General features: G+C 50.2%; 1 protein-coding gene across 6 annotated transcripts in view; it reads right to left on the bottom strand.

Annotated features, from left to right (window-relative positions):
* Positions 1-2,767: 2,767 nt before the first annotated feature.
* Positions 2,768-26,592, bottom strand: part of UIMC1 (ubiquitin interaction motif containing 1) — a 38,971-nt gene continuing 15,146 nt past the window's right edge. For 3 of the 6 annotated variants that reach the window (XM_064161883.1, XM_064161885.1, XM_064161884.1), the window contains exons 4-13: positions 25,088-25,212; positions 23,605-24,762; positions 20,028-20,092; positions 17,408-17,496; positions 16,402-16,481; positions 12,637-12,805; positions 7,154-7,232; positions 5,515-5,635; positions 3,698-3,764; positions 2,768-3,264 (exon numbers count right to left, since the gene is read on the bottom strand). In XM_064161883.1, coding sequence (XP_064017953.1) covers positions 3,011-3,264; positions 3,698-3,764; positions 5,515-5,635; positions 7,154-7,232; positions 12,637-12,805; positions 16,402-16,481; positions 17,408-17,496; positions 20,028-20,092; positions 23,605-24,762; positions 25,088-25,212 — 2,207 coding nt within the window. In that variant the 3' untranslated portion in view covers positions 2,768-3,010. The remainder of the gene's footprint in view (positions 3,265-3,697; positions 3,765-5,514; positions 5,636-7,153; positions 7,233-12,636; positions 12,806-16,401; positions 16,482-17,407; positions 17,497-20,027; positions 20,093-23,604; positions 24,763-25,087; positions 25,213-26,592) is intronic. The other 3 variants (XM_064161887.1, XM_064161888.1, XM_064161889.1) reach the window with 3 other exon arrangements.

Raw genomic sequence — 26,592 nt, 5'->3', positions numbered from 1 at the left:
TACAATCAAGGCAACCTCACAGGGTTTCCCTTCCAAGCTGCAGGTCATCATGGTACCCACAGTGTCATTCATCAGGGCAATGACATTCACATGGTAGAGCTGGCCAACAACAAAGCAAGAGCACTGTCAACTGCTCCGCAGGGGTAGCCCCCCCTAGCCAGGATCACTCATTCCACAGATCCCCACCTCCAGCTTGTTGATGGCCAGCTGCAGCAACTGCACAACATCCTTCCCCTCTACATCACTGAAGCTGAAATTCTTGCCCCAGGAGATGAGTTCAGCCTGTGTAGAGTACATTGCCATGCTGTTGGCTTCTAGGAAGGGGTAGTTCCTCTCTCCACTGCTGACAGGCTGTGGAAAAGGTGGCTGCAGCTGCAACCCCAGGACAAGGGTGTCCTGCTCACCTTGTCCAGCTGCGTCTGTCTACACCTGAAAGGGAAGACAAAGCCCAAGGAGAAGCGATGCTGGCTGCTACCAATGCCAGTCAGGAACTGCTGCACACATTGCGCAATGAAGTCAAAGAGCTGCAAAGGCACATCCAGGGGTGACCAGCTGCTCCCCTTACTCAGCACTCAGGCTGCAGGAGGCAGCCCAGAGTCCCAGCACTGGCCCAAAGCCCTGCTGGGCCTCTGTGGGTGCTGGGCAGCCAAACACAAGCCACCCTCTGCCATTGCCTCCTTGTACCGCTTCCCCTGTGCCCTTCTTGATGTCCTCTGGTATGCTGAAGGTCCTGTACATCTCTTGTATGCTCTGGTTTCCATTGCCCGGAAGGTTCACCCACAGGGTCCGGACCTGGCTCTGGCACAGCTCCACCAGTATGAAGTCACCCTTCTCTATTGGGAAGTGAAGGTGGCATCAGCTTGTGGCAGATGCCCTAAAATCTGTTCCACACCCTGTCCCAAGAACAGTCATTCAACCACGGCTCCTGTGAGCTTAACACCACCACAGAGGCCAAGGGAACCAGCTCCTGGCCTCTGCCCCTGCACTAAGGACTGGCAGACGCAGTGCAAGGGCAGCCTATGGACCCTACAACTGACCAGAGACTGCTACCTCCCTCTCCAGCACCCTTAGGACCCTATCCAGTAAGGCATACAGGCAGCAGATCAGCCCATGCCTGGGCTGGGCTGCATTACCAGTGCCATCAGGTGTAGAACAGATGTAGGTAGGCAGCATCTGCACGTTGGCCTCTGCTTGCGTCTGGCGGCTCAGCCCCCTGTGCATAGCCTGCAGCATGCGAGTCTTCACAGCCTGCAGCGTCTCCAGAGGAATGGTAAGCGCCAGCAGGGCTCGTTGCACCTGGGAACAGCTGGTTAGGGCAGGTCTGAGGGGCAGGGGATGCTTCTCACACAATGTGGGACAGAGACAGGCCTTACCGGTTTGTGGGGACCATCGCTCTGGTGGCCCAGCTGATGGCTCGCTGGGAACCTGCATGGAGGGAGGTGTCTGTCACCCTCAGAGCCCTGGCCGGCAGGGGCACAGGACACGCCCGCCCCAGCATGCAGGTGGGGCCAGGGTGGGGGGAAGTCACAGGCTCTGCCTCCCACCTCCCCTCTGCTTCCCTGCTCCACTGGGCCACGGTCTCCACAGCACGGTCACGGCAATCGCGACCCGGCATCCGGGAGCAGAGAGGGTAGCTGTGCCCCACGATGGAAATGGGGCCGGGGCGGTTCTCGGGCGCCGTACGGGAGGGGGGCTGCCCCCTCTTCACCCTGCCCGCCTCTGCCCTCCACCTACAAGAGGGGCGAGACCGGTGTCTGCCTTGCCCGGGGAGATACAACACCCGGCGGGGCAAAGGAAGCCTGCTCAGCGACGTCGCTGGCCCCGACCGCGGCTTCCCCGCACCCAGCTTCGCTTGGCCACCTCCAGAGCGAAGCCTCTCACCGACTCTGGAGCGGGCGGCCCCGGGGGAGTTTGTGCGGACTGGAGGCGACGGGGATTTGCCCGAGAGTGGCCCTGGCCGCCCCGCCGAACGGGCTGCGCTGGGGCGGGCCGCGGCGGCCAGGGCTGGCCATAGCTGCGGGGCAGGCCGGCGGCGGAGGGGCGGCCGGCGGCGTCGCGGGCAGTGCCGTTGCCAACGCCGCTGCCGTTGCTCTGGCAACAGGCGCAGCGCCGCGGGCGCCCCGCCCGCTACTGGCCGACTCGTCGCCCGGGTGGCCCCATGGGCGCGCCCGCGGGAAAGGCGGCCCAGGCAGCATCGCCCTAGTTCCCCTTTGGCGCTTCTAAATCGGAGGCCGAGCTTTAATTACCACTGCGTCAGCTCGTCCCATCAGGCAGCTCGGTGCTGCGCCCTCCCGGCCCTGTTCCCGTTGAGAGCTACCCGGGAAGTGGGGGGACCCCTATGGGCCAGCCCGGCACTCCTTCCTGCCCTTGAAGCCGCCCCCTTGGTGGCTGGGACACTCAGAGGCCTCCCTGTCACTAACTGCGCACACACGGCAGCACTCGACCCCGCCGAACCAGCCAGGGAAATGCCAAGGACGCGGGGACATGACTGTGGTCACACACCTGCTGGCTGCAGCTGGCAGCAAGGTGCCCTCAGCAGTTTCCAGATGGAAAAGTCACTGCTGTGCTGCTCCAGAGGGCTAGGCACTTCAGGACCCTGACCAGGGGGGCCCAGGCACCACAGCCCCCTACCCAGGGATCCTCAAGCTCACATCACCCACTCAAGCCTGAGGACAGGCCTTGGGAGGTGTGATTTTGGACACACCAGTGGCTGTTCCTCCCCTCTGCAGTGTGTTCCACTCCCCAGAGAAGGACAGCACAGCTCCTCTGTGTTGCTGCAGTTTCATAAAAACATACATAAATATATTTCCATTTCTTGAACAGAGCACAGAGCTGCACAGGCACCTATAAAACACAGTCACTTCTCCACCCAGTGCTCCCTGCTCAGGTCGTATAAAACATACAAAAGGGGAGTGGGAGAACAAGGCTGCGGGTGAAGCAGGGATATGGTACCACCAGACCCTCACCAGGGTGCAGGAGGCTGCCAGGGGGCCCTGCCACCCCACTGGCCTCAGAACTTGCGCTTTCTCCGGTGGCAGCCTTTGGTCTGCTGCTGGCTGCCTGGGCAAAGAGCCACGTGAGGCTCCAAGTCCATTGCACACTCTGCAGCTTCCAAGTTGATGCCAGGTTTCACAGGAGAGGTGTCAGAAGGAAGGTGCCCAAGGGAGCTGGGGTTGTTTTCTGCTAGCCCCCTGGCTCTGGCTGAGAGTGCAGGAGGGGACTGCTGCTCTCCTAGTCCAGCAAGTGGGGTCCCCGTGTCACCACCTGCAACGAAAGTACAGGTCAGACTTGCCTGTCTGGGTACTGCTGTAAGCACTTCTCCTTTCTCATCTTCCCCTGCCCTTGGATCCATAGAGGGAAGTGCCGGCTTGCAAGCAGGGATGATAGCACCCTGCCATCTCTCCCTCCCGGAAGCTGCATATCTCTTGGTGCAATGACTCAGAGCACTCCTCTAATCCTGTGAGGCCTATGGGCACTGGCACAAGTCCAGTGGGCATAGGCAGGGAGGTGTGCAGCCAACTGCCAGATGCTGATGGTCAGCAAAGCCCACAGCCTCCTGCTCTGCTCAGGGAAAACAGACCTCTGCAAGGAGAATTTGCTGTCCCAACACAGCCCAGGCCAAGATGGGACTGCAAGAGGAGAGCTCAGTAATGGCATTCCTGACCCAGCCAGCCAGGCACAGAGAGCAGCTTCCCACCTGCAGCCTTGCTCTCCGAGAGCTCCAGCATCCTGAGGAGTCCCCTCTCCTGCCTTCCAACGTCCTGCTAAGGAGAGGAGAACCACTGTCACAGCGCTGCAGAAAGAGAGCCCCGTAGCCAGGGCAGCCTTGTGACCACACATTCCCCCAGTCCATGGGGTCAGGCTGGGCAGATGGGGGAAGGCTGCATTTCCAGGACCTTGAGCTAAGTACAGCCAGGTGCCAATGGGAAGGACACCATCATGTGCCTAGCCTGACCAGTGCCCAAGTAGGGGTGTCTGAGAGCAGCTGAAGCAGAGCCCAGTAAGGAAGTAGGCTACAGCACAGGTAGCCACTCCCAAGCCCAGTCAGCAAGCATGGGGCTCTCTCAGAGAAACGTGAACACCAGGGGCTCTGCCATGGTTCAGGCACATCCCCTACCCCTTGTGACTCCAAGAGCAGGCTCCATCAGAAAGAGCCTTCCTCCAGGGCACAGCCAGACAAGAAATGCACATCTTGTATGCGCCCTCAGCCACTGTGAAGATGCAGCTGTGCTGGTCACACAGGCTAAGGGAAAATCCCTTGGCATGGCTGCTTTGAGCCAGCAAAGTCCCCTCTCCTGGCTGCTCTCTGCTCCCAGAACTGCCTTAGGAAGGCACTGTCATTCCAGCTGCAGGGCTGGAGCTGTAAAGCACCCAAAAACGGCCTATGGCAGGAATTCACAAGCCCAGCAGTGCCACTAGGACACTTTACAATAGTCCAGCCTATGCTCTGGCAGGACTTGTTCCCCTGGTGAGCTGCCACCTGGTCACAAGACAGGGCCAGAGGAAACCACCTTGCTAAGCCTTTCAAAGGAGTGTCCAGCTCAGCACCTTTTCCCCACGTCCTGTGCCTATGCCTGTGTACGGGACCTTGCGCACCAGCCAGCTATAGGGCACAGAGAGCCAAACAGGCAACACAGAGCCTGTCACATGTAGGAGCAGCCGTGCCCTGCAGTTCTCTCAACCACAGAACTTGGCTGTATCCCAGCCAAAAATCATCAACCAGAATCTCATCATTTGCATCTGAATCCCCAAAGGGCTGAGGCCTGTGATGGATTTAAGAGATTATATGAAACTAAGACATCATGTTGTATCTTCATGCTGAGAATCACATTTCTGAGCACAGGCAAAGCTGCAGCACTAGGGCTTTGCCAGCAGGAACCAGTAGATGGGCCTGGGAGGACCCTCCCTCTGTTCCCCTGGGACTGCCACAAGCAGGAAAAAGCATGGTGGGGACCAACACCTGGCAAGTGACTGCAAGCCAGCTGCCACCCACACTCCTGCCTCCCACCTCCTCTAGCAATGCACATCCCACACACCTGGCACACCTCCACAGCACTCACTCCCCCACACTTCTCCTGGGATGCTGTGGTTTGCTCCCAGCACTGAGCAGTTCCCACTGCTCTGTCTCTGGAGTCTTCTCCATGGGAAAAGGCTTGTAGATGGAGTCAGATGTGCTTGTCACCCTGGCACTGCCCTCCACTCCATCTATATTCAGCCGAGGAAGCCTGCAGGACGGAGGCGCGCTGTCTGGCAGCAGGACAGCCCTGGCCGCCTGCCTGCTGGAGAGGTTACTGGCAGCTCTGCTGGATTAGCTCACCCCTGGGACTGGTCCATGCTCTCACAGAGTGTCATGGAAAAGAAGGCAACGAGTCTTCTGGCCACAGCAGCCCACAAGGATAAGCAGTGCTACACCAGGTCAGCTCATCCTGTCAACCAGGGGAATAGCTCCTGCTGCCAACCCAGCCCCAAACCCAGCGCACAGCAAAGAACATGGTCTGCAGGGTCGCCCCTCACCTTGGTGCTTCGCAGCCTCCTGGTTCCCTGAGCTTGCCTAGCAGCCTGAAGGCAGCTGTCCACATGCCTCTGATACTGCAGCAGTGGCACCAGTGACTTACAGAGGTAGCACTTCTCACACCTGCCAGACAGCAAAGGACAGAGCACCGCATTAGGATTCACCCTGCACCGGGCTCCCAGCCACCAGCGGTGACTTTCCTCTTTCAGGCCACACCAGGGAGAAGATGTGTCACCAAATCGAGTCTCTCTCAGTAGGGTCAGGCCGGCACCAATCGCAAAGATTGAGTGATTATCAGTTTTCCCTGCTTGTTCCTCTGTATCCTGCTGCTGCAGCAGCGGGACAGTAATCAAATCTGCTCATCTAACTATCTCAAACACTGCTGATTTCTCCCCAGACATAAAGCACCCTGTCAAAATCCACAGAAATGAAGTGTGAGGGCTTTGCAAAGGGGAGTTGAATTCTGCCTGAAAAGCAAACCAAGTGTGTTAAATCAGAGAGACATTTTACCAGGGCTGGATGAACTTGTCTGACTAGTAAATCAAGTCTTTCTCTGCACTGTCTCCATTTTACATCATGCCAGGTTGGGAGAGGAATGCAGAGTACAAGCTCCTGCTGGGGGGCTGGCACAGCATGTTCCCCAAACCCCCTGTTTCGTGTAGAAGATGCTAGGCTCACACAGAACGACTGAGTGTGCTTGGGAAGAAAATTATCCAGGGCAAAAGGAGATGAAGGCCAGGTGTGGATTTACACAGCTACACTCACTTCCACACCAGCTCTCAGCAGGGATCAAGACTCTGCAGAAGAGGGAACCGGTTCTTCAGGAGGGTAGCATCCACCCAGGGAGCTGTTCAGGGGCAGACCATCTCCAAGAAGAGATAAGCCCCCAGGGACCAGCCCCAGCAGCATTGTGTTCAGTTTGATAAGTACTACTCCCCCGGCAAACCTCACCCCAGGCTCAAAAATGTGTATGGGGAGCCCCCATCGAGCAAAACTCTGCAGTACTTTTCCCGTATTTTCTTTCCAGTCAGTGCTGATTACTCAGATAATGTGTCTAAACAGAAGCTGTCCTCTCTATAATTAGCCTAATTCCATTAGTGATGTTGCCATCCACTGTTTGTAACAGCAAAATTGCTTCCATAGCAGGGATTTTACTGTCAGATCCTCTCTTATGATGCTTTGTGTGGGTGGCAGGAGGAGGGGCTGCATGGGAAGAGATTAAACAAAGCCACTGCTATTCTGAAAGTCTAATTTAATTAAGAATATCGCTACAGGTGCCATGTTACAGCCTCCCTGTCCTAGTCCCTTCTTGTACAGGGGTTAGGAGGCTTAACTCTCCCATCAGAAACTGGCTGAGTTAGCACCATTTTAGCTACAGCTACCCCCAGAGTGGCCAGAGATCATGTGCCCCTGACCCACCATGGATTGGGCTGAAAGAAAATTAGCACAAAACCAAACAATCAGAGAACAGCAAATTCCTCTTGCATCAGTTTAAATACATCCAGCACTGCAACAAGAGACACTGAAGGAAGCATTGCTGTAAGGCCAACAGCCAGCACTGACACAGGAATAGAGACATCCACAGGCAAGTTAGATCTGAAGCACAGAAACAATCTTGGTGGAGCAAGCATACCTACTTACTTGTCAATGTCTAAGGATGTTGGGCCACTTTCACCACTGGCAGCTTTACTTTTTGCCTCTCTCTGGCGCCGAGTGAGCACTGAAGGGAGAACAGAAAGGGTTACCCAGCATCGACCCCCGAGAGCACTCCTACACCCTGTCTGAATGCAACATGTTTCAGTTACTTCTGCTCAAGGCTGCAGCAGAAATGATTGCAGAGGGAAAGAAACACTGGACTGCGATGGGCAGAGTCTTCTTTCCTGCAGAAGAGGTTGCTGACCATGTCTCCTTTTTTCTGGGTGGGGGTACTGAACAAGTTTCCTTACCCAGACTCAAAAGCCAGCCAGCCATTTCACACTGTAACTTGTCTGCTGGCAGGAACAGCTGGATCAGCAGTCTGTAGTTTACAGTCATTCTAAAGCTGTCATGCAGCAGTGCAACAGCCTGGGAGAAGAGTCACCCAGATGCTCCAGCAGCACAGTGCTGACTGCAGGGGAGGCAGTGTGGTGACTCTGAACTCGGAGGAAAGGAGAGCTGAGGTGGGTGCTGTGTGGAGGCATCAGTCCTCCTGCAGATGTGGCAAGAAGAGCAAGCCTTGCTGGGGAGGGATATGGCTCATCTTGAAGGGGAAGGTTACAACAACCAGCCTACACTTGCTGCTTTTCCCACTGCTCGCGTGAGCTGGGGGTGATCTGCACTATGGTCTGCATACAGCTTTGTGGGGCTTCTGGATGAGGATCTCCACCAGGGCTAAGCACTGGTGGTGTTGCTCTCCAGTGGCAGCAGGAAGGGCTGGCTCCAACACAGGCGGGTAGCTAGTGAGATCCTGGCTGACCAGCATGCTGATGAGGGGGCCAATTTCTGTTCCTTCAGCAAGCCCAAGCGGCCTTTCCAAACCTGCTGTTCATGCATCTGCAGGGAGCACATAGGAGCGTTGTCTCTCGCAGTCAAATTCCTCCCAGTGTATTCCTTTTGACGTGCCACCAGCAAAGATCCTCAGGGAACACATCAGATAGCTTAGCTTTCTTCACCAGGGATGTTCAAGACTCCAGCTCCAAAGCAGATGTCACAGCAAGCACTCTCAGGCAAGCTGGCTAAGGGCACAACGCAGGGAGCTACTTTACAGCCTAGTAACATTGCTTCCAATACTCTAATTAGGAGAAAAGTCTGAATGCAAGGCATGGGCGTGACAAACTTATTGCTCTTGTCGCATCATCTCTAATAAAGGGATGCGCAAAACTTTGTGTAGAACGAAGGGAATCCTTCAAAGTTTCAGCAAAACTCCATTTCCTGAGGGTTAGGCAACCCCAATATCTATCCACCATGCTGATACAACACAGTCTGTCCCTCAGTAGTAATCACTGGTCTGCAGCCATGATGGCCAAATGCACTGCACGATGCTCAGGAGCTGCTGGAGTCATCCATGCTGAAGAAACAAGCTCGAGTGTTTCCTAGGATGTGGGCATTGTCTCGTAGGCGATGACTGATACCAACAGCTCATTTCTCACAGCTGCTGGCATGGACGTTTCTCTCTAGCTTAGCCTGGCCCAGATTTGAAGTGGCAGCCTGACTAGGACAACTGGCAACCATGGCCACCCTCTGGGCCACCCAGCCTCCCAACAACCCAACTAACATGTGTGTCTGACAGCGTGGTGAAAGCTGCTCTCCAAATCAGCATGCACTCGTTAGTATTCCTTCAGCGCTGTCTTGGGAGCCTTGTGCACCAGCTCAGGTGTTAATCAGTTCTATTTTCTTCCAAAAGCAGTGAACACATCTGGAATAATAGATCCATTAGAGATGCCTGGGACCAGCTCTGCAGCTGCCCAGGGAAAGACCTCCAACTGTGCTGATGGAAGCAGTGGCACAGGAGAGAGAACAGGGCCAGCTGGCAAGGCATGATCCCTGCCAAAAAAAATTGGTCACCTGCAGGAAGGGACTTGCCATGGAGAAAATCCCCAGCATAGAGCACTACTGACCTGATGGTGACAAAAACCTTGTAACTCTCCTAGATGCAACGCTCTTCTCTGGTCAGATACACTTTGCAGCTCAAGAACGAAGTTTTCCTGGCTAAGCATTTCTTCTGGTCTCATCCTTGGCCTGCTTGACTCTGGCTTACAGGCTGAGGAAGAAAAGCAAACTGCTCTCAGAATGCCCACTCTGGGAATCTCCTGAGGCTGCCAGGTCAGGTCAGTATGTAGAGCTGTAAGGCCATAGCCATCAAGCTCTTCACCTTGCTGCACAATTTGCTGGCTTCCTCCAGTACCTCACTCCTGTTTTTTTGTGCAGGATCCTATTAGTGGCGGGCTTGTTGGCATCTTGTCCTTTCTCAGAAGTGATGAAGCTTTCCTCAACACCCACTCCATTACTCTTTCTGCTGTATCAGTGCCACTTCTACTGATGTCAGGAACTTTGGTGCTGGTGCTGAAGACTGACAGCTGCAGCGAGTTGTTTGAGGCATTGGTTGGAAGGGATGTACAAAATATTCATTTTCCTGGGCTCACTTGGGAACTGAGAGGCTGGGACCACATAGATGGAGGGCGAGAGGAACAGAGTATGTCACAAAGCTGGAGCCTAGTTGCTCTACTCAGTAGTGGCTAAGCCTCGCTTTCAGACAGAGACCAGTGGATTCCTGTGTTGGCGGCAGCAGCAGCAGCAGCAGGCGAGGGATGTGGTGGCTCCATCAGAGTCCCTCTAACACCAGCAAACCCTTCAGCTGAGTGCCTGAAGGAACAGGAGCTGGCACAGCACTTCCACAGGTTCACTTGTTCTCTTGGTATTAACACCAGTGATGGAAACCTTGAACTTAGACTGTCCTCAGACTGGTACAGTAGCTATCACCATAGCACGCTCTTCTTCTTTGTTTACCCAGCACAGGGAAATGAAAATTCATAATGAGATTTTCATATTGCCCAAGTAGGTAGTGGTCTGGGCATCCAGCCAGGGCAGCCATGTACATACACAGAGGAAGAAACTTTAACTCATCTTGCCCAGGTAACTCATAAGTGTCCTTAAATATCAGCTGAATTGAGCTAACCTCCTGATAGCACTGAAAGACTTTGGTGCATGATTAGGAGGAGGAAGAAGATAAATAAACCCAGCAAGAAGCCATCCTTTTGTGATTTGAAATGAAAACCAGCAATGGCTACAGTCTGCAGGACTGCACAATCTGCAGTTCTAGAGATGTCAGAAGTAAATCCAATTAATAAGTCCAAAGACAAAGCAGGAACTCCTGACCCAGTGCACCAAAGGGAAACTGAAGCCATCTTTTCTTTACAGATCAGGAAAGGGCTTAAGAGGGCAGAACTTAGATTTTTCTTTCACACAAGGCTGTTGCTGTGCTCTCAAGAAATCCAGCAGCCAGCCAAAAGCACACATTGCTGCATAAGTAGAGAGGAACAACTTCTGGACCCACAGAAGAGCTGGCATTAGCTTCAGAAGACAATTCTCCCACCTCTTTCTATCCCTATGCATTAGCTTTACCTGTGGATTCTGTGCTAGTGACAGATGCCAAGTAACAGCCCTGGAAAGAGTCCTTTTGTACTTGCACAGCTGTGCCATTCTACTGTGTGGCCTCTGCTCATAGCTAAACATCATCCCAGCCTGTTTACCCCAAACACCCCTGCCTAACCCATCAGCTGAGACCTCTCTAGGCAGGCGCTGCTGCTGCACAGCTGCTGGGAACCAGACTGAGGTGCCACAGGAGCCAGAGCGTCAGCAGACAGACAGGGTCCTGCCCCACATTACATGCAGCTCTGAGTCCAGAAAGCCCCACAGTCCTGCCAAGTCTTGGTGCAAATGATGCAGGTAACACAGGCTGTTATGGTTAATAAAGCCTGGTCTCTACAGGAAAAGCACTAGAATAACTGGTAACAGAAAACCCAAATTACTGTGATTTGGTCCCCAAACCATCGCTCTACTTACAGCCATTATTGTAGACCAAAATCCCATTTATTCCAGGCTAGCTTTCTTATGGGGGGGATTGTTCTGAGCAGCAGAATAGCAATTCCAAAATAACTACCCTTACAAACATCCCCAAGGAGACCAGTCTGGAATCAGAGTGGAAAGGCCAGCCTTGAACTCTGTCCTGCTGAAAGCCAACACCAAAGGAAAGAACAAATTCCCTCACACTGCCAAATAATTCAAAGCCTTCTCCTGATCACAGTCAGGATTCCCCAGGATCAATGCATACACTCACAGTCCAGTCACACCAGGGACCCAATTACCAGAGGGCCAAAGACATCCCTGCTAAAAGGCAGGCTGAAAATTCTGCTCCATTTTGTAGCACTGATTTCAGTGCTGAGGATGGGAGAGGAACTGTGATAATTTCTGATTTGCCTGAGTGAATGCTCTGCATTAGTAGCTGGTTTCTGCCTGCAGAGAGAAGTCTCCACCAAAATTAAGCACCAAGCAGCTCCAGCCGCTACTCTGCCTGCTGTTATCTTGACAGGACCCATGCCATATCCCCAAAGATTTAGTTTAACAGTGACCTTGTATTTTAAAACTACATCAATTCTGCATTAAGATTACATGGTGGAACTTTCTCCTGCCAGATAAATGAAGAAGTTACAGTCCTTGTACTAGCTCAGATTTTCTCAAATTCCTTAAACATCATAGATTTGGGTTGCATTTAATAACCCAGTATGTAACTGAAAATTATATATTCACAACCTGAAAAGTTAATCTTATTACAAGCTACTGCTTTGATATTACCTGACATTGTGCTAACACAGACTTTACATTTCAAGCAGCAGCTAAAACATAACTTATTGAATATGTTGATAACCAACTGGTGTATTTGTTCACTTAAGCTCTACAAAGGTTAGCTATGGAAAACTGATACAGAGAAGACTGCAAAGAGGATTAATATGGGCATTCTGACCGTGCTTCTGTGCCTCACTCTTCACATGAGGGAGAAAAATCCAAGTTCCTAAATCGATAGCTATCATTTTGCAATTTCACAGGAACAAGAGGGAAACTTTTCTGCAATTGCTTGCAGGTGAACAAGCCATTTTTTTGCACACACAAATGCCAGGCTCGTTGCAGGACGCAGGCCACGCCTGGAGCAGTACAGAACATTCTCCCTCCTTGAGAGCCCTGAAGGATGTTTCCCCGTGTGTCTCAGGATCCTGCCATTTTCTATCACTGCCAGACTCTGCAGGTCCTCAACAACGCACAACAGATGTCTTATAAGCACCACTTGAAGCATCCAGGGGTAGATCCTAGGGTTGTGGTCATCTTATGCACTTTCCAAGGGACTAATAATGTGATGAATTAGCCTATCGCAGAGATGTTATGTGAGCAAGGAGATGCTGGAAACAGGAGCCTCCAGTAACACTCTCCTGGCTGCTTTGGAGGTGGAACAAGACAGAATGAACAAACTTCCCCACATGCCAAGCCACACATCAAGTATCTCAAGAGGGACAACAATGCAGCACCTGCCTGCAAGTAACAGGAAAAGGAGATGAGCACAAAAAGCAAACACACAGAAGCAGAGCTTGGCAGACCTGGACTGCTCTTGCCAGCCTCCTCTCCCACAATGCCGTTGCAGTACATGGCATGCAGCTCGATCTCCGTCGCTGGGAAGTCTTGGTCACACAGTGGGCATGACACATGGTCAGCAGCTGTAGGACTGCACTCAGACACAGTCTTGCCAGCATCTTCGTCTCCACCAGCCTAAAGAAGAAGAAAAAAGTTAGCAAAACAGTTAATTGTGCCATTTCTCTTCTTCAGCTAGGTGCAGAGCTCCGTGCTGTCTGGTAGCTACTCATCCTCACACAGGCTCAGATTTTCTTGGAAAGTTTTATTCTCCCTTCATCACAAACTGGTCAGAAATAACACCACTAGCTAAGTAAACTGTGCAGTGCTAATAACTAATCCTTCTTCCAAAGGCACCATGTCCTTCTGGATCCTGGTGAAACCTCACTGCACAGCCATGCACACCACTTAAGGCAAACATCACCTATACCATGGCAGAAAAAAATGGCAAAGCTTCCATTAATCAGGAAAGCTGGGAAGCGAAACTGATTGAAAATGCATGGGGCAAAGCAAGAGTTCAACACCTGACTTGTGCTCATCAGTTTCTGAGCATGATCCACGCTATGCAGGCAGCACTGTCTGGGAACACAGCTTCCCCCAGGATGAAAGGAGGATGCTGTGCTCTTAGGGGATCTGAAGAGATCTCTGGGAAGCTCCTCCTCTCCAGAGGAGGTGGCTGGAGCAGTCAGAGGGGACACAGATCAAGGAGAGAGGCAATATCATTAAAAATCTGTATCACACAAAATTACTAGGGTGGCATTTTGCCAGGCCCCATGTTTGTTCTCCAGGTGTCATTACCACTTACCAATTCTCTGGTTTTGCATTGGTTACACAGCTACAAAGGTGCTCCACTACCAGCCTGGGGACATACAGTCAGCTCACCACACTGCTGATGTTCCCAAAACGCAGCAGACTGCTGCCATCTCACTCGTAACTAGATCTCTGCCTAGTCAAGCTTGCTACGAGATTCCTCCCCATTCAGGAGAGAACCTTTCCCTTGCCACAATGACATAAAAAAGTTATTTAAATATTAACCATGTAGAAAAAATATACAGGAAAACAGTACCAGAGTTTCTGTCCTTAGGGGTAAGCAGTGACACAGAATCATGTAATGGTTTGGTCAGAAAGAACCTTAAATATTATCAAGTCCTAACCCCCCTGCCATGGACAGGGACACCTTCTGTTACTGCCAGTGGCTCAAAGTCCCATCCATTCTGACCTTGAACACTTCTAAGGAGAGGAAGTCTGCATACAGACAGCACGCAGCAAAACTGCTGCCTGCTTCCCTCTGACAGTGTAATTTCAGGGAAGCAGTAATTGAAGTCAGCCAAGATGCTCAGTGCCACTGGAATGCTTTGGCGTATTACTGGGTTTATTATTTGTTTTTACAAAGTCTGATCCTGATCTTTAAGTCCTAAAGGGAAGAAGAGTGCTTTGTTGACTCTGAGGAGCTACCCAAAGAAATTGCAGGACTGGACCTTAAACTGAGAATCCAAATCCAAAACACACTTCTCCCAGACAGTTGCTGAAGGGTTACACAGCACTAAGCCCCGGAAACCTCTCTCATTTCCAGGGAGGCTCTCTGCCCTGGATTTTTGCAGAGGAGCTGTCATAAGAGTTCCTCCAGCTGAACACAGGCTGTTGAAGGACATTACTTACAGCGTTAGCACTCATACCCTGCTCTCACATCTCAGTGTCACTACATCTTGCAAAGTCCTCACTGTGGGGCGTCACACAGAGGAGCCGTAAAAAACAAGATGTGTCAAATATGAATGATCAGATCAGACCTGCATTATCCTAGGCAGACAACACACGTGAGAAATAGGATGGGAAAAGCAGCAGGCATTGCTCCTTCTGGCTGCCATTTTTAAAGCAATCTCAGGAGATCAGTGATTCTGCACACCCTACTCGCCTACATTTGGTGGTAAATCACTAATTTTAAATGGAAACACAACACTCTGTAACAAAAGACACCACAGTCCCCAAACTGCTTGTACAAAACCCTGTTGTAACAGCCTGGAAAACCTCAACTGCAGAACCAATCACCTCTGTCAGAGGCAAAGACTGTCGCCTCCCCTCTTTAGCAGAGGAAATTGCCTACAAGATACTTGCAGCAAGCAGTCAGCCAAGAGCAATGCTGGAGGCTGAGCTCAACAAGAAGACTCCTGTGTCCTGGCTCAGCATCTGCTAGGAAGCAGTCGGTCCCAGCAGTCTATGCTCATTTTGTGCTAACTGCTGATCCACATGGAAGCTGCTTCTGCTGTCCTCCTGGAAGGCTGCAGGCTCCACACTGGTACCTGATGCTGCCAATGATAATGTAGGCAAACAATCCCTAGGAAGCCCCACTCTCAGAGGGGGCTCCCAAAGACTATGCTCATCACCTTGTGCTGTCTAGGCTGAGGCACAGAACCCAGGGAACCTTCTGCAAAGCATAAGGGACAGGGCAGTGTCCTGGCCACAGCCAAATGGGTCACAAACGTGCTTTGGTGGCTGTGGCCATTCAGTTCAAGTCTCCTTGCTGCAGTCTCTAACTGACTGAGCAGTGCTTTGAGATACCTGCAGAACAAAAGGCACACAAGAGCAGAAGCTGGTTTATTAAGAGGCCTGTGACAAGGAGACATCAGCGGTGCAGACGAACTGTACAAGCTGCAGAGTCCCAGAATGAGCTTTCCACAAATGAATCCTCTTGTCATGAGACGTAGGATTCAGTATTCATGTACCCTGCCAGAGGAGTACTTGGCAACCCCTTTGATATCACTCTCTAAATTAATAGACAAAGGAAGTGTTATCAGAAGCAGGAACTGAAGTCAAATGTTGGTACAGCGACAGCTGCAAAGCAATTGCTGCACAGGTGCGACAACACAAGGAAAGGAGCCACACAACAGTGCACATCTGCACTGGGAGGTAAGAGGATGGCCCCTGACTTACTACTGCTATTAACCATTATGGCACAGGAACCAAGATTCATGGGCTCAGGTCACTCTGCTTGTACTGCAAACCACCAGCAGTCTCCAACACTAATGTAACCTCCCCCAGGGAGGGCGTGGATGCTCCCTCCCTGGAGGTGTTCAAGGCCAAGTTGGATGAAGCCTTAAGCAACCCGTTCTAGTGGGAGGTGTCCCTGTCTATGGTGGGGGGTTAGAACTAGATAATCTTTGATGTCCCTTCCAACCTAATCCATTCTATGATTCTGTGATTCTGATCTTTCTTCTAGGTCAGTCTCTGGGTGAATCTCTCCTCTTAGTCTCTTGTGAACATGGTCTGTGAAGAACAAATGCTAAAGTTCTGAGGATTGTAACACAAAAAAGCAGGTTGTGACATTCATGCCTGATGTTTTGTAGGACAACCCTCAAAGCTCCTGGGGTCCCTCTGCATTGCAATCTACCACAGCACTAAACCGCTGAGCATGGGCAAGTAACTGCACTGCTGTCCACACTGATGGCATCCTCCAGCACAGCAGTGTGTGTGGTATAAAAGAAGAAGCTGGAACTGGTAACAGCTCTCCAACTACAAGACTGAAAGGCACCAGAAGCAGCTGCACACAGCTCCAAGACAAATGGGACTGGAGTTATAAAGCAGTGGACAAAAGCTGAGGGAAGTGTTTGTGAGGGTCCCAACAGCAGCAGTCCAAGCTCCCGGCTACCCAAGGGATAACGCTGGCCTAGCCCAGATGAACCAAGGTCTATAGGGCAGCCCAGGAAATAAGACCCTTCCTCAACTTCAGGCTCTTTTACCTGCAAAGGTGCATCTCTGCTGCCCAAGCAGAGCTCTTCGCTCTCCGCCTCAATAGCTTCCAGTGGACTCAGCTGGGTCTCTGCAGAAAAACACCTCCATGTCAGCACAGGTTTGCAGCCCCCAAACTATCTCACTTGTTGATGTGACTTAGCCCAATTCTTAACAACACTTTCACAGCTTCAAAACATTTTTTTTTAGACTTGCCACAAACATTATCAGACAACCTGCAACAACACAGCTGGAATAGGGGTTAAAAGTCACAGCACGATGGTGTGAGGACAAAGCCACCACAGCTTTGCAGATTCATGGGGAGTGTGACTAGACACAGGGAAAGTGTGCGGGACACTTGCTGGGATAGAGACAAAGTAAGAATAGAGATCTCTCTCACATCGAGGCAAACAGAACTCCCATTCTGCTGTCTGCCTTGCAGTCACACTTTCTTCAGACCTCCACATCTTTCTTAGCAACAAAATGTGCCTCCAAGCACCACCATGACTTTCCTCTCTACAGTTGCTCATCAACAGGAGCAGCCTCTTCATCAATCTTCTCACTTAAAACCCCAGACCGGAAAATCTCAAAGATGGTAGGAGAAACCAAGGAAGAAAAACCTCGATGGTCCCAAACATGCTTCATTAAGATAAAAGTTATTTGAGCTTTTATGCTGTAAACACACCTCAACAATAACATATCTGACATTTTCTTGACTGCATTGAAGAGTCCCCTCCTGACACTTTGTTTAGAGTCACTCCCTCACACTGACAAACATCCTGGTGTCTCCTCAGCAGCAAGTTTCCAGCAACATATCATCGCACAACAGCCGCAGAGGAAATGAGTCCAAAACCATGGAATTGAAGTAAATTATCCAGATAATTTCAACCCTGACAAACAGAGCTAAGAAAGAAATCTTCCTTTGTTCAAAGAACAGAAAATTCTCTTACTTTCCCTGAATTTTGTAAGAGTGTAATTTTTGGTGCGAAACTCAGAACACTCTCAAGTGTTCCTTACCTGGGCAAACAGAGAGCTCTTCTTCAGCAGAGTTTTCTGTGGAAACATCTGGGCTCCTTTTACTGCCAAGTGGGGTTATCATGGAGATGCTGTTCAAAATATAAATATAATATAAATCTCCAACTCTGTAGGCATGACAGATCACACTTGGCTGTTTCTTGCAGTTCAGAACAGCAGATGATGCCGTAATTTCCCTGTGATCAATATCTGATAGCCAGAAATGACCAGGATAACAGTGAAAGATGGCTAAAAAATGCTGTCCTAAGCAAAGAGCCCAAAGGGAACAAGGAAGCCCTTGACAGAAAGGCATGAAAGGTCATTATCTCATGTCAGAGGCAGCAAAAAATTCTCACAACTGTAGGACTCTCCTGATTCTTTCTACTCTTAGAATATTTGGGAGCTGTGCAGACATCAGCACTGTGTTTCTTTCTGTCTGGGAAGAGAAATCCTCCGAGAGGGAAGGCAGAGACCTGCTTTATCCTGCACTACCTTCTCCCTCACTGCTGACTTTTCTTTCCTATCACCGTGCACCGCAGCCAGAAGCAGCATGGGTGCACCACAAGGCAAAGCTTCCCTGCAGCAAAGTCCTAACAGCATTAGCAAGGAGGTTCGTCTGAGCAGCACCGGGTAGAGCTCCTCTTGTTTTGACCTTCGGACTCCTCCTTTTCCTTCCTCCCCCCACACTGCAGGGTGTCTTTGTGAAGCAGGCAGGCACTGCTGAGTAAGTCTGGCACCCATGCTGACACGCTCCACGCTTTGCGTGGCTTTCCCATTAGTCTGATCAAGTATGCAAGAACACACTTTAAAAACATGAATCCCCATACTGACAAACAGAAGATTTATTAAGCTCAACCACAGGCCTCAGCGAGGAGAGAACAGCCACTGCTGATTTATGACAAATAACAAAATTCTGATAGGAAATCACAAGTGGCTTTTCTCTCTAAATAAAGCATCTCGAAGCATTTGTTATGAATCCAGGCTGAGCATGTTTTACTCTGTGCCTAACATCAGGGCTCACTTCAGAAGGACTCATACAAAACAACTTGCTATGACATTTATAAAATGGGCTAATCAATTTGAAGTCAAACCACATTTCTTGCTACACCAACTATCTCCTGGTAACAAAGCCTATAATCATTTATTAAAACCCCAATCTACCATGCTCCACACAAAGAGTAAACCAACCAGAGTGGCCTGCAGAAAGCAAAGCAGCCTCTTCCCACTGCTGCTGCCTCCTAAACTGCTTCACTACCTCCAGACAGCTCAGAGCCACGTTCTCCTATTAAATGCTGCTGAGGCCAGCCAGTCGGGGTGCTAAGCCCTGCCCAGGAGAGGGCTGCGCTTGGCAAACTACCAGGAGCCAGATGGCAACACTTAATGTGCACAAAACTGCAAAGACTGCAGCCATTTCTTGCCTTGCTGCAGATGTGCCAGCTGCTGAAGAAGGGGCTGCAGCACCCAGGTGTGTCTCAGACCCAAGGGGGGCAGCCAGGAGCAACTAGGCAGCCTGGGGAATGTTCCTAACTAACCTCATCAGCCACGGCACAGGAAAGAGGTTCCTCTCTTTCCATGTTCAGCCCTGGCCTCTTCTGCCTAAATCAGGCAGGCAGCCAGTGCTGCAGAGTGCACACCTCAGTGCCTTCTCCACCAGCACAAGAGCTCAGACCTCAGCTGTCACAGACTCATCAGCCACAGCAGCATCGGCAGCCGCAGGTTCCTCCTGCTCCCCAAGGCAAGCTTGAAGCTTGTTAGAAAGGTGCAAGCAAGAGGGATTTTCATACTCTGCATATTGATATTAACTGCTCAGGCCAAATGCTGTTAAAGGAGAGGAAAATTGGCAGTTTTGTTCCAAAGCAGGTTTAAATTATAAAACCTAACAAATTAAAAACATGACATTCTCTGCCCTTTCTTGTAACTTGCTTCCTTCAGTCCTCTCCCATTTGCCCTTCCTCTCCCACAGCCTTTGCTGCAGAACTGCATCCACAGGAAGGAGGGGAAAAAATAGGAAAAGAGGAGTATGCTTAAATCTGAAGAAAATTATGTTGACTTGTCCCACACCTGTCATCTGCTGAAGTGGCTTTTCTGGAGCACTGCACTCTATCTTTGGCTGATAGGCAGTGCCGTCTGGCTTCCTCCTCCTGTCTTTCCTCTTCAGCAGTAAGGAAAGAACATAAAAATACACACAGAAATCCAGTAAACCCTCCACCATGCTGCCTGTGTGCCTTCCCAGACAGACCACGTGATGACATTGCTGTAGCTCACCTTCAGCTCACCTCCCCATCTCCACAGCTTTACTGCATCATGTCACATCAGCTTTAGAGGGCAAGGATCAAGTCCTTGCACCTGTACTAGGATGCACCTTGCACATTTTATAAAGTAACAAGAGTAACTGATCTCTTCTCCCCAGCTGTATCCCACCTCCCTCCCACACGGCTCTGAAGCCACGCTTTTCCATGGACACCTAGCAGCAGCAACTGCAAATTGCTGCTCCAGCAAGTCCTGCTGCCAGGTCCTGCAACGAGTCTCTATGGAACTGCAACCTGAAACACTCCAAGGAGAGTGGAAGAGCCCAGGTCAGAGTGAGCCTGCAAGCCTCACGCTCTGGTATCACCCTACTCACCTCTGTGCTATCTGCATGGGTTCCCCATCTTCATGCCCTTTCTCTGCAGGCAGCACCTGGGAAGCCTGGAAAGGAAAATTCTGATATTAGCTAAAACAATGAACACAGCTAAGTGGGATCTGCTGGGTCATCAGACTGTGTCCATGACACTGCACCCAGGCTGTTATGTATGATCTTCTGAAAATGACTAAGCATCCACCCTAAACTAGTCAGTTTTTCCCTCCATCACTCCTCCAGTAAGGCGTTTCAGCAACAACCTGCAGTAATGCCTGGCAGTACTTTTTGCTACCTTCTTGCCTAGATGTGCTCCTGGACAGTCCATGCCCATCTGTTCATGCCAGCTCTGTCCATCACCTTCCACACCTTCTGCCTGTCCCCAGCACCCACCCTGATGTACCTGTATACAGCAGCTACAGGTCTTCTCCATCTCCATTTGCACTGAGCTAAAAGACCCAAGGATTTGAATGGCCCCTTGCAATCCCTCCAGCAACCCATATCTGCTCCAGTTTAAAACCTGTTTGCCTGAGCCAGGATGACCTGATCAACTGGTACAGCTGATATTTGACCATGAGAAGCACTCTTCTGAAACACTGTACAGATAAGATCTGCTGCATTCTTGTCTGGGAAATCAACTGTCCCATCAAAGAGAGGGAACAGATTAACCTGCACAAGCTACAGCTGGTAAATCTGTGTGCATTTCATCCCACTTTTCATTTAGCTCTACGACTCCATTTATTCTTTCCTTTAAAACCTGTTCAAAAGCCTTATGCACTGCCGAGGTCAGCCTAACATGCCAGCCATTACCCAGATCCCTTTCTTCTTTTCCAGTGTACAGGTTACACTTGCCATTCTCTAATCAGCTGGAATTACGATGGTTTATTAGCAGTCCTTGCTGTCAGGCCCACAATTTCATGCTAGTTCTCAAAGAAATCCAAGGGGTTTTCCTCCTCCTTCCTCGAGTCTATTAAACTCTCTGAGTTTGATTTCCACCATAGGTTCCAACCTCAATCAGCTTCACTCCTGGATGGCTGATGTACTTCCCCAGCAAGCCCCAAAACAAAGCTTCCACTCAGATTTCCTTAAAGTGACTCCATCCCCCAAATACTCTGTTCAGTCTGTGCTGGTCTTCTTTTCTTCACAGCCTAACTCACCATTAACATAAAATACCACACATACATCTTTATTTTTGTTTCCTTTTTTTCCTGAACTGTGCATATTTTAGCAATGCCTCTGCCCTGGCCATCAATACTGGGCCACGTTTCTATTTTTCCTAGTAGATATGTTATAAGGAATGGCACTAATTCAGGTCACCAGACTGATTCTCCAGAAATGGGTCTTTTCCCTCTGAATCTTTAAAGACCAAGAGTCCTCTAACCTTATTTGAAAGGCTATGAAGGAATTGATTCTATTAGTATTGAAGTTCGTTAGTGCAGGTTCACAGACTATGAGATCTCCCGACAAGCAGAATTTTCTCTGTGCAATTGTCCCTTGGCTGTGGGTGGCAGCTGCAGCAGTTGGCCACTGCCAGGGTAGAAGGTCTCTGCCTGCTCCAGGTGAACGTTTTGAAGCAGGGCTACAGGCAGGCTCCCTCAGGACATCATTTACATCTTCATTTTACTGGCTCAACACACAGCACAAGGCTTTTTCAAGGACAGTTTTGAGTCTTCGTGGAAGATTCCTAGCCTTGGCACAGCTTAAAATCTCCACCAGCCAAGCAGCCCGAGTGGCACTGGGGGAGCCTCAGGGCAGCAGAGGCAGTAGAGTCTCGAAGCAATGCAGCACACCAGGGACACAGCTGCTCTGGGCACCTCCTTTGTCACTGCTGGTGAAATTGTATTTGATAGAATGAAAAAAATGGAGACGAGGCAGAAGCAAACATCAAACATATTGATCCTGCAAGTAAATCACTTGCGCTGGCCTCCGTGCGCGACAGCACAGAGAGGCAGGAGAAGGGAGCAGCCTCTCAAGCTGGGTGTGATGAGGCAGATGAAAAGGCATTTAGAAATTATTTTCTCTCAGGTACATAACAGATTGGTAAATCTGGGGCCAAGGTTGATATTTTAAACTTTGCTCCCCTTCCCACATTCTTTTTTTTCCACCTTAAAAACATGGGGAATATATCTACGCACAGTTTACGGCTCTTCCAGAGAGCTCTTGTGGTCAGGATGAGCACATTACAAGTTCCCACTCAGCACTGCTAAAACCTCTTTTCTCCCCAAGAATTAATTAGGCATTAGCATTAAATGGATAATATTAAAAAATACCCCACAATTTTCAACACTGATTAAAGGTTCCCAGCTGCTGCAGCTTTCCAAGGGCTCTAGTGTACACCTCCACAGACCTGCAGTCACCCCAATCTTCCAGATTAATGACATCTCCTTCTCCAAAGGAAAAGACACAGAAGGAGGCAAGCAGTTTTGCCTTAAGAACCTTTCAGGTCCTTGGTATCTACCCTACAGAAATGAAAAAGGGCACCAGTCAGTTTCTTTCCTCTGCAGGTCACCTCTAAGGCTTTGTTTAAATCTGTATCTGCTAAACCCAAGCCAAAGCACTATCATGAAAAGTCACATTTCAGCACAGCCTGCTCTGCTCTTTCTGCAAGCAGAAAATGCAGACATGACGTTTTTCCTAAGTGTTCAATATTACAAGACAGAATATAAATATTACAAAACAAGTTAAGTATCTTTCTAACACCAGGGTAAATGATCAAATACACTTGAAAACAGGAACAACAGAGTCGAGGCTTCAGTCATAGAGAAGATAAAGTTATACAATGATCCGGGAGTGAAGTCATTATGAAAAATGAGGGTTGGAAAAGGCTGACACAAACCTAAAATACAGCAGTAATAAATACTTCATCTGACTAGCAATCTGTTTAAACTTAGCAGTGACAGAAAGCTGCCTTCCGCTCCGCCAAGACAGCCCTGATGGAGACAGAGGCTGACACCTAGCGTCTAGCAGACTCAGTGAGCAAGCCGGGGAGAAGGTGCCCAACCACCAGAACAAGGACGATGAACACGCCGCGATGACAGATCACTCCGGGCAGGCAGAAGAGGTCTGCGAGCATGCAGAGCTTCTCCCGGCCACAACTGCAGGACCTCAAGGGAAAAGAGCACTTGCGAGGGTGAAGCACGTATGAATGCAGACGACCACATAGGTGCAAAAAGGAGAGGCTGCACTGCAAGGACAAAAGCCACATTTCTGTCCTCAGAGAACACAGAGCTCTCCACATGTCCACAGGTTTATAAGCTGGTGGTGGTCAGCATCACCTCTGTGCTTGCTACCTTGATGCACTGCCAGGCAACACGCTTCTTCAGAAGGGCAAGTCAGCTGGAAGTCTTTATCTCAGTGGTGCATTAATGGACAGCTGCCAGGCTGCATGATGGCCCCCACCACTTGCGAGCTGGCTATCAGCCTCTACGCTTTTCCACTCCCTTTCTCTGTACGCTGTGTGGACTTTCTCCCTAAATTTAAGAGGTCCATTAAACAGCAGTGCTTGCTTTGCAGAAGGGACTGGTCCCTAAAAGGGACAGAAGAGTAGGACTGCCCAACCTCTGCTCAGTGGTGAAGCTCTTACCTGGCAGTAGCTGGTAGTTGGTTCATCATCAGAAGTAGAGCTCTTCTCTTCTTCCATGCTGTGCCCTGGACTCTCTGTCTCCCTCCATTTTGAAGGGAGAAGCCAGGTGATGCTCTCAGACTCTTTTTGCCCGTCTGGGTCTCCATCTTCTGTATCATCAGCAACTCCATTCTCCCTGCTTATCTGCTCTCCTCTCCCAAGCTCGTTTTGGCTTAAGGAAGAACTGGGCACAACTGGGTTACCAAATTCTTTCTTATGCAACAGCTGCCTCTGAGCCTGCTTCAGGCTCTTCTGGTAAACCTCCAGCTGGCACAAGATGACTTTGGTGTACTGGTTGGGGTCCACCCCTTTGGGGCAGAAGGGGATCCCCCAGTAATAGTGCACTGTGTCTCTCACCTCCTCCTGCTTGTGCTTCTCCTCTGCCACATTTAGTACACAAAGCTTAGAAGTACTGTTGGGCACTTCATTCTGCTTTGCTTGCTCTGTGGAAACGCAGGTATTGGTGCTGTGCCTGGGCTGCGAGGTGTGCTTTATACCTGCTCCTTTACCACTCCTCCTGGGGCTGCTACATTGTTCCATGGCCCGGCTCTTCCAGAGCATGGTTGAGCTACCAGTAACACCTTCTCTCACAGAATGGTCAGTGCAGGGCAGGGGCTGCTCTTTTGGTTCGTGGCCTGTTGCTTCAGAAGAGCTGGAGGGGCTTGTGAACAGTCTCCGAGGTGTCAGTCGCCAGGGGCCTGAAGACACCCTGCCAAAGACGGGACTCAAAGAGGTGAGGTCCTCTCCAAGAGTGCTGGGTGACATGTTACCAGAATCACTTTTTGCTGGTGAGGAAGGCTTTTCACTTGACCTTGTCACAGGCTGGCTCCTCCCCGGAGACACGATTATGCTGGATACTAGCGAGCTTTCAACGATTTCCTGGCTTAACCTCCTCAACACTACAAGGGGGCTCCGGGCGACATCTGTCTGTCCACTCCCATCAGCTCTAGAGCTTTCCGAGTGGGAGCTACACTTGGAGCGAGGGGTGTCGGGGCAAAGTGCCAGACCTCCCAGGATCTCAGAGCCTTCCTTCTCGGTGAGATGGCTTTGGCCTTGCACACCCAATGCTTCTGCAGACAGCTGAGGGGTTACATCAGAAGAATCTGAGGGCTGACAGCTCTGAAAAACAAAAGGTTGATTCTCCAAGACATGTGCTCTCTACCAACAAAGCATACCAAGGGCTCCCCCAGCACACTGGCAACCATCACCTCGATTGCATAAACCCCTGCCGAAATCAGAACTGTGTACCTCAAAACAGAGAGCAGCTGAGGTTAGGCTTCCTATATCCCTCTCACTACGAATGGTACAAAACAAGTACTCAGCAACTGTGGTAGTTCCAGCTGGGCCTCCACTAAAACCTTCCTTTGTGCAGTGTGGCAAAGCAAGCACAGAAAGGAATGCTGCTGAAGAACCCTAGTAAGCCTCTTCACAGAAGCACACTTACGTTAAGGCTCTCAGCAATGGCCTTCCTCAAGAGTTCCTCCTCTTCCTCTTCCTGACAGTTCACTTGTCTGGCTTCTTGTTCGCTCATTTTCAAGGCCAGTGCAAACTGTTCCTCTTCAGTCATCTCTACAGCAGGTAAAAAAAAAAAAAGGTAAAGTCACAGCTGCAGGTGTACATAAATGACCAACACATACCCATCATCACGGTGGGAGGAATGTCCAAGAGCTCCACCTCCACAGAAGGAATGAAAAGCAAAACATCTAAACCTCATCTCTCCTTAAAAGATGTCACCAAAACCACAGCAGGCAACACAAACAGAAAAAGGTAACCCAAATCAAGAACTTCATCTGGGTTTCTACAGGAATCTAAACTCCATCTCCCTGTGTGTATCAGCTGCAACAGGTCACTTTAATTGCTCTCATCAAACATGCTCTACAGCTGCAGAACACATACTCAAGGAGAGACGAAAAGGCCAGATTTCCAAAGGGTGCTCATTTTTATACTGGATAGGTTCAGCAGAAAGGCAGGATAAAGAACACATCTCTTTTAACATGCTTATTAACCAGCCAAACAGCAGAGATCACTGCCTTCTGACACACAGACATCTGCAATACCACAGGAGACCTACCCGAGAGAAAAAGAGCTACACGTTGTTCACCCCGAGCTGCAGGTGGAAAGCTCTGTGGAGGATAATGTTACTTGCTCGGTGGTGTTATGGAGGATCTTTCACATGCATACATCCCCCTTCTGCTCACATCACCACTCCACTGCATCACCAAGTCAGTCATGCATGGGAAACAGGTTTTCTACAGTTGCAACTGCTATTTCAGCAGAAAATTTCTTCCCGAAATATTCCTCTCTCAGAACAAATCAGAAGCCAAGAAGGGCTATTTCGAAACAAGGCAGTCAGTTACTTTGGAAAACACTTATTTACTTAGATTCAAACCAACGCTTCCACTATGCTTAAAATACACAATGCCTGCAGAAGGGAGCGCAGCTTGGAAAACAACTCAACAGCACTCTCAGGAGCTGAAAAAATACATCTCACTCAAAACAAATTGACAGATTTCCTTCAAAACCCACTGCCTCCTCCTTCAGGCTGAATCCTGCCCGCACCATCTCAAGCATGAACCAAGAGGTTTGCTCTCTGCTGGGCGAAAGGAGCCGCAAGAGACGTGACTGAACAGCAAGGCCATCCAAGCACAAAACATGCCCTCACTGCAGCCACTTTCAGAGGCAGACGTTTCCCAGGATAAAGATGTGTTCAGAAGTAGCAGGCTCCCATTTTCTAAGCCATCCTCTTCCTACCAGCTGCCACCAAAGCACAGCAGCACAGGCTCCCCCCGAAGCATTCTGGGGGTTCAATGGACTGAGCACAGCCTGCGTGCACCGTGGCGCTTCTGCGCTGAGGTGCATCCACGCAGCACCAGTCTTGGCTTTGCTCTGCCCTTCCCCTAGCTCGTTGCTGGTGACAGGCTGGTTCTCCCTGACTCAAGCAGGATTTGG

This window comes from Pogoniulus pusillus, chromosome 22, assembly GCF_015220805.1.
Source record: "Pogoniulus pusillus isolate bPogPus1 chromosome 22, bPogPus1.pri, whole genome shotgun sequence".
In the NCBI taxonomy this organism is placed as follows: domain Eukaryota; kingdom Metazoa; phylum Chordata; class Aves; order Piciformes; family Lybiidae; genus Pogoniulus; species Pogoniulus pusillus.
The sequence above is the reverse complement of the archived record's forward strand: the minus strand, read 5'-3'. Positions and strand labels throughout refer to the sequence as shown.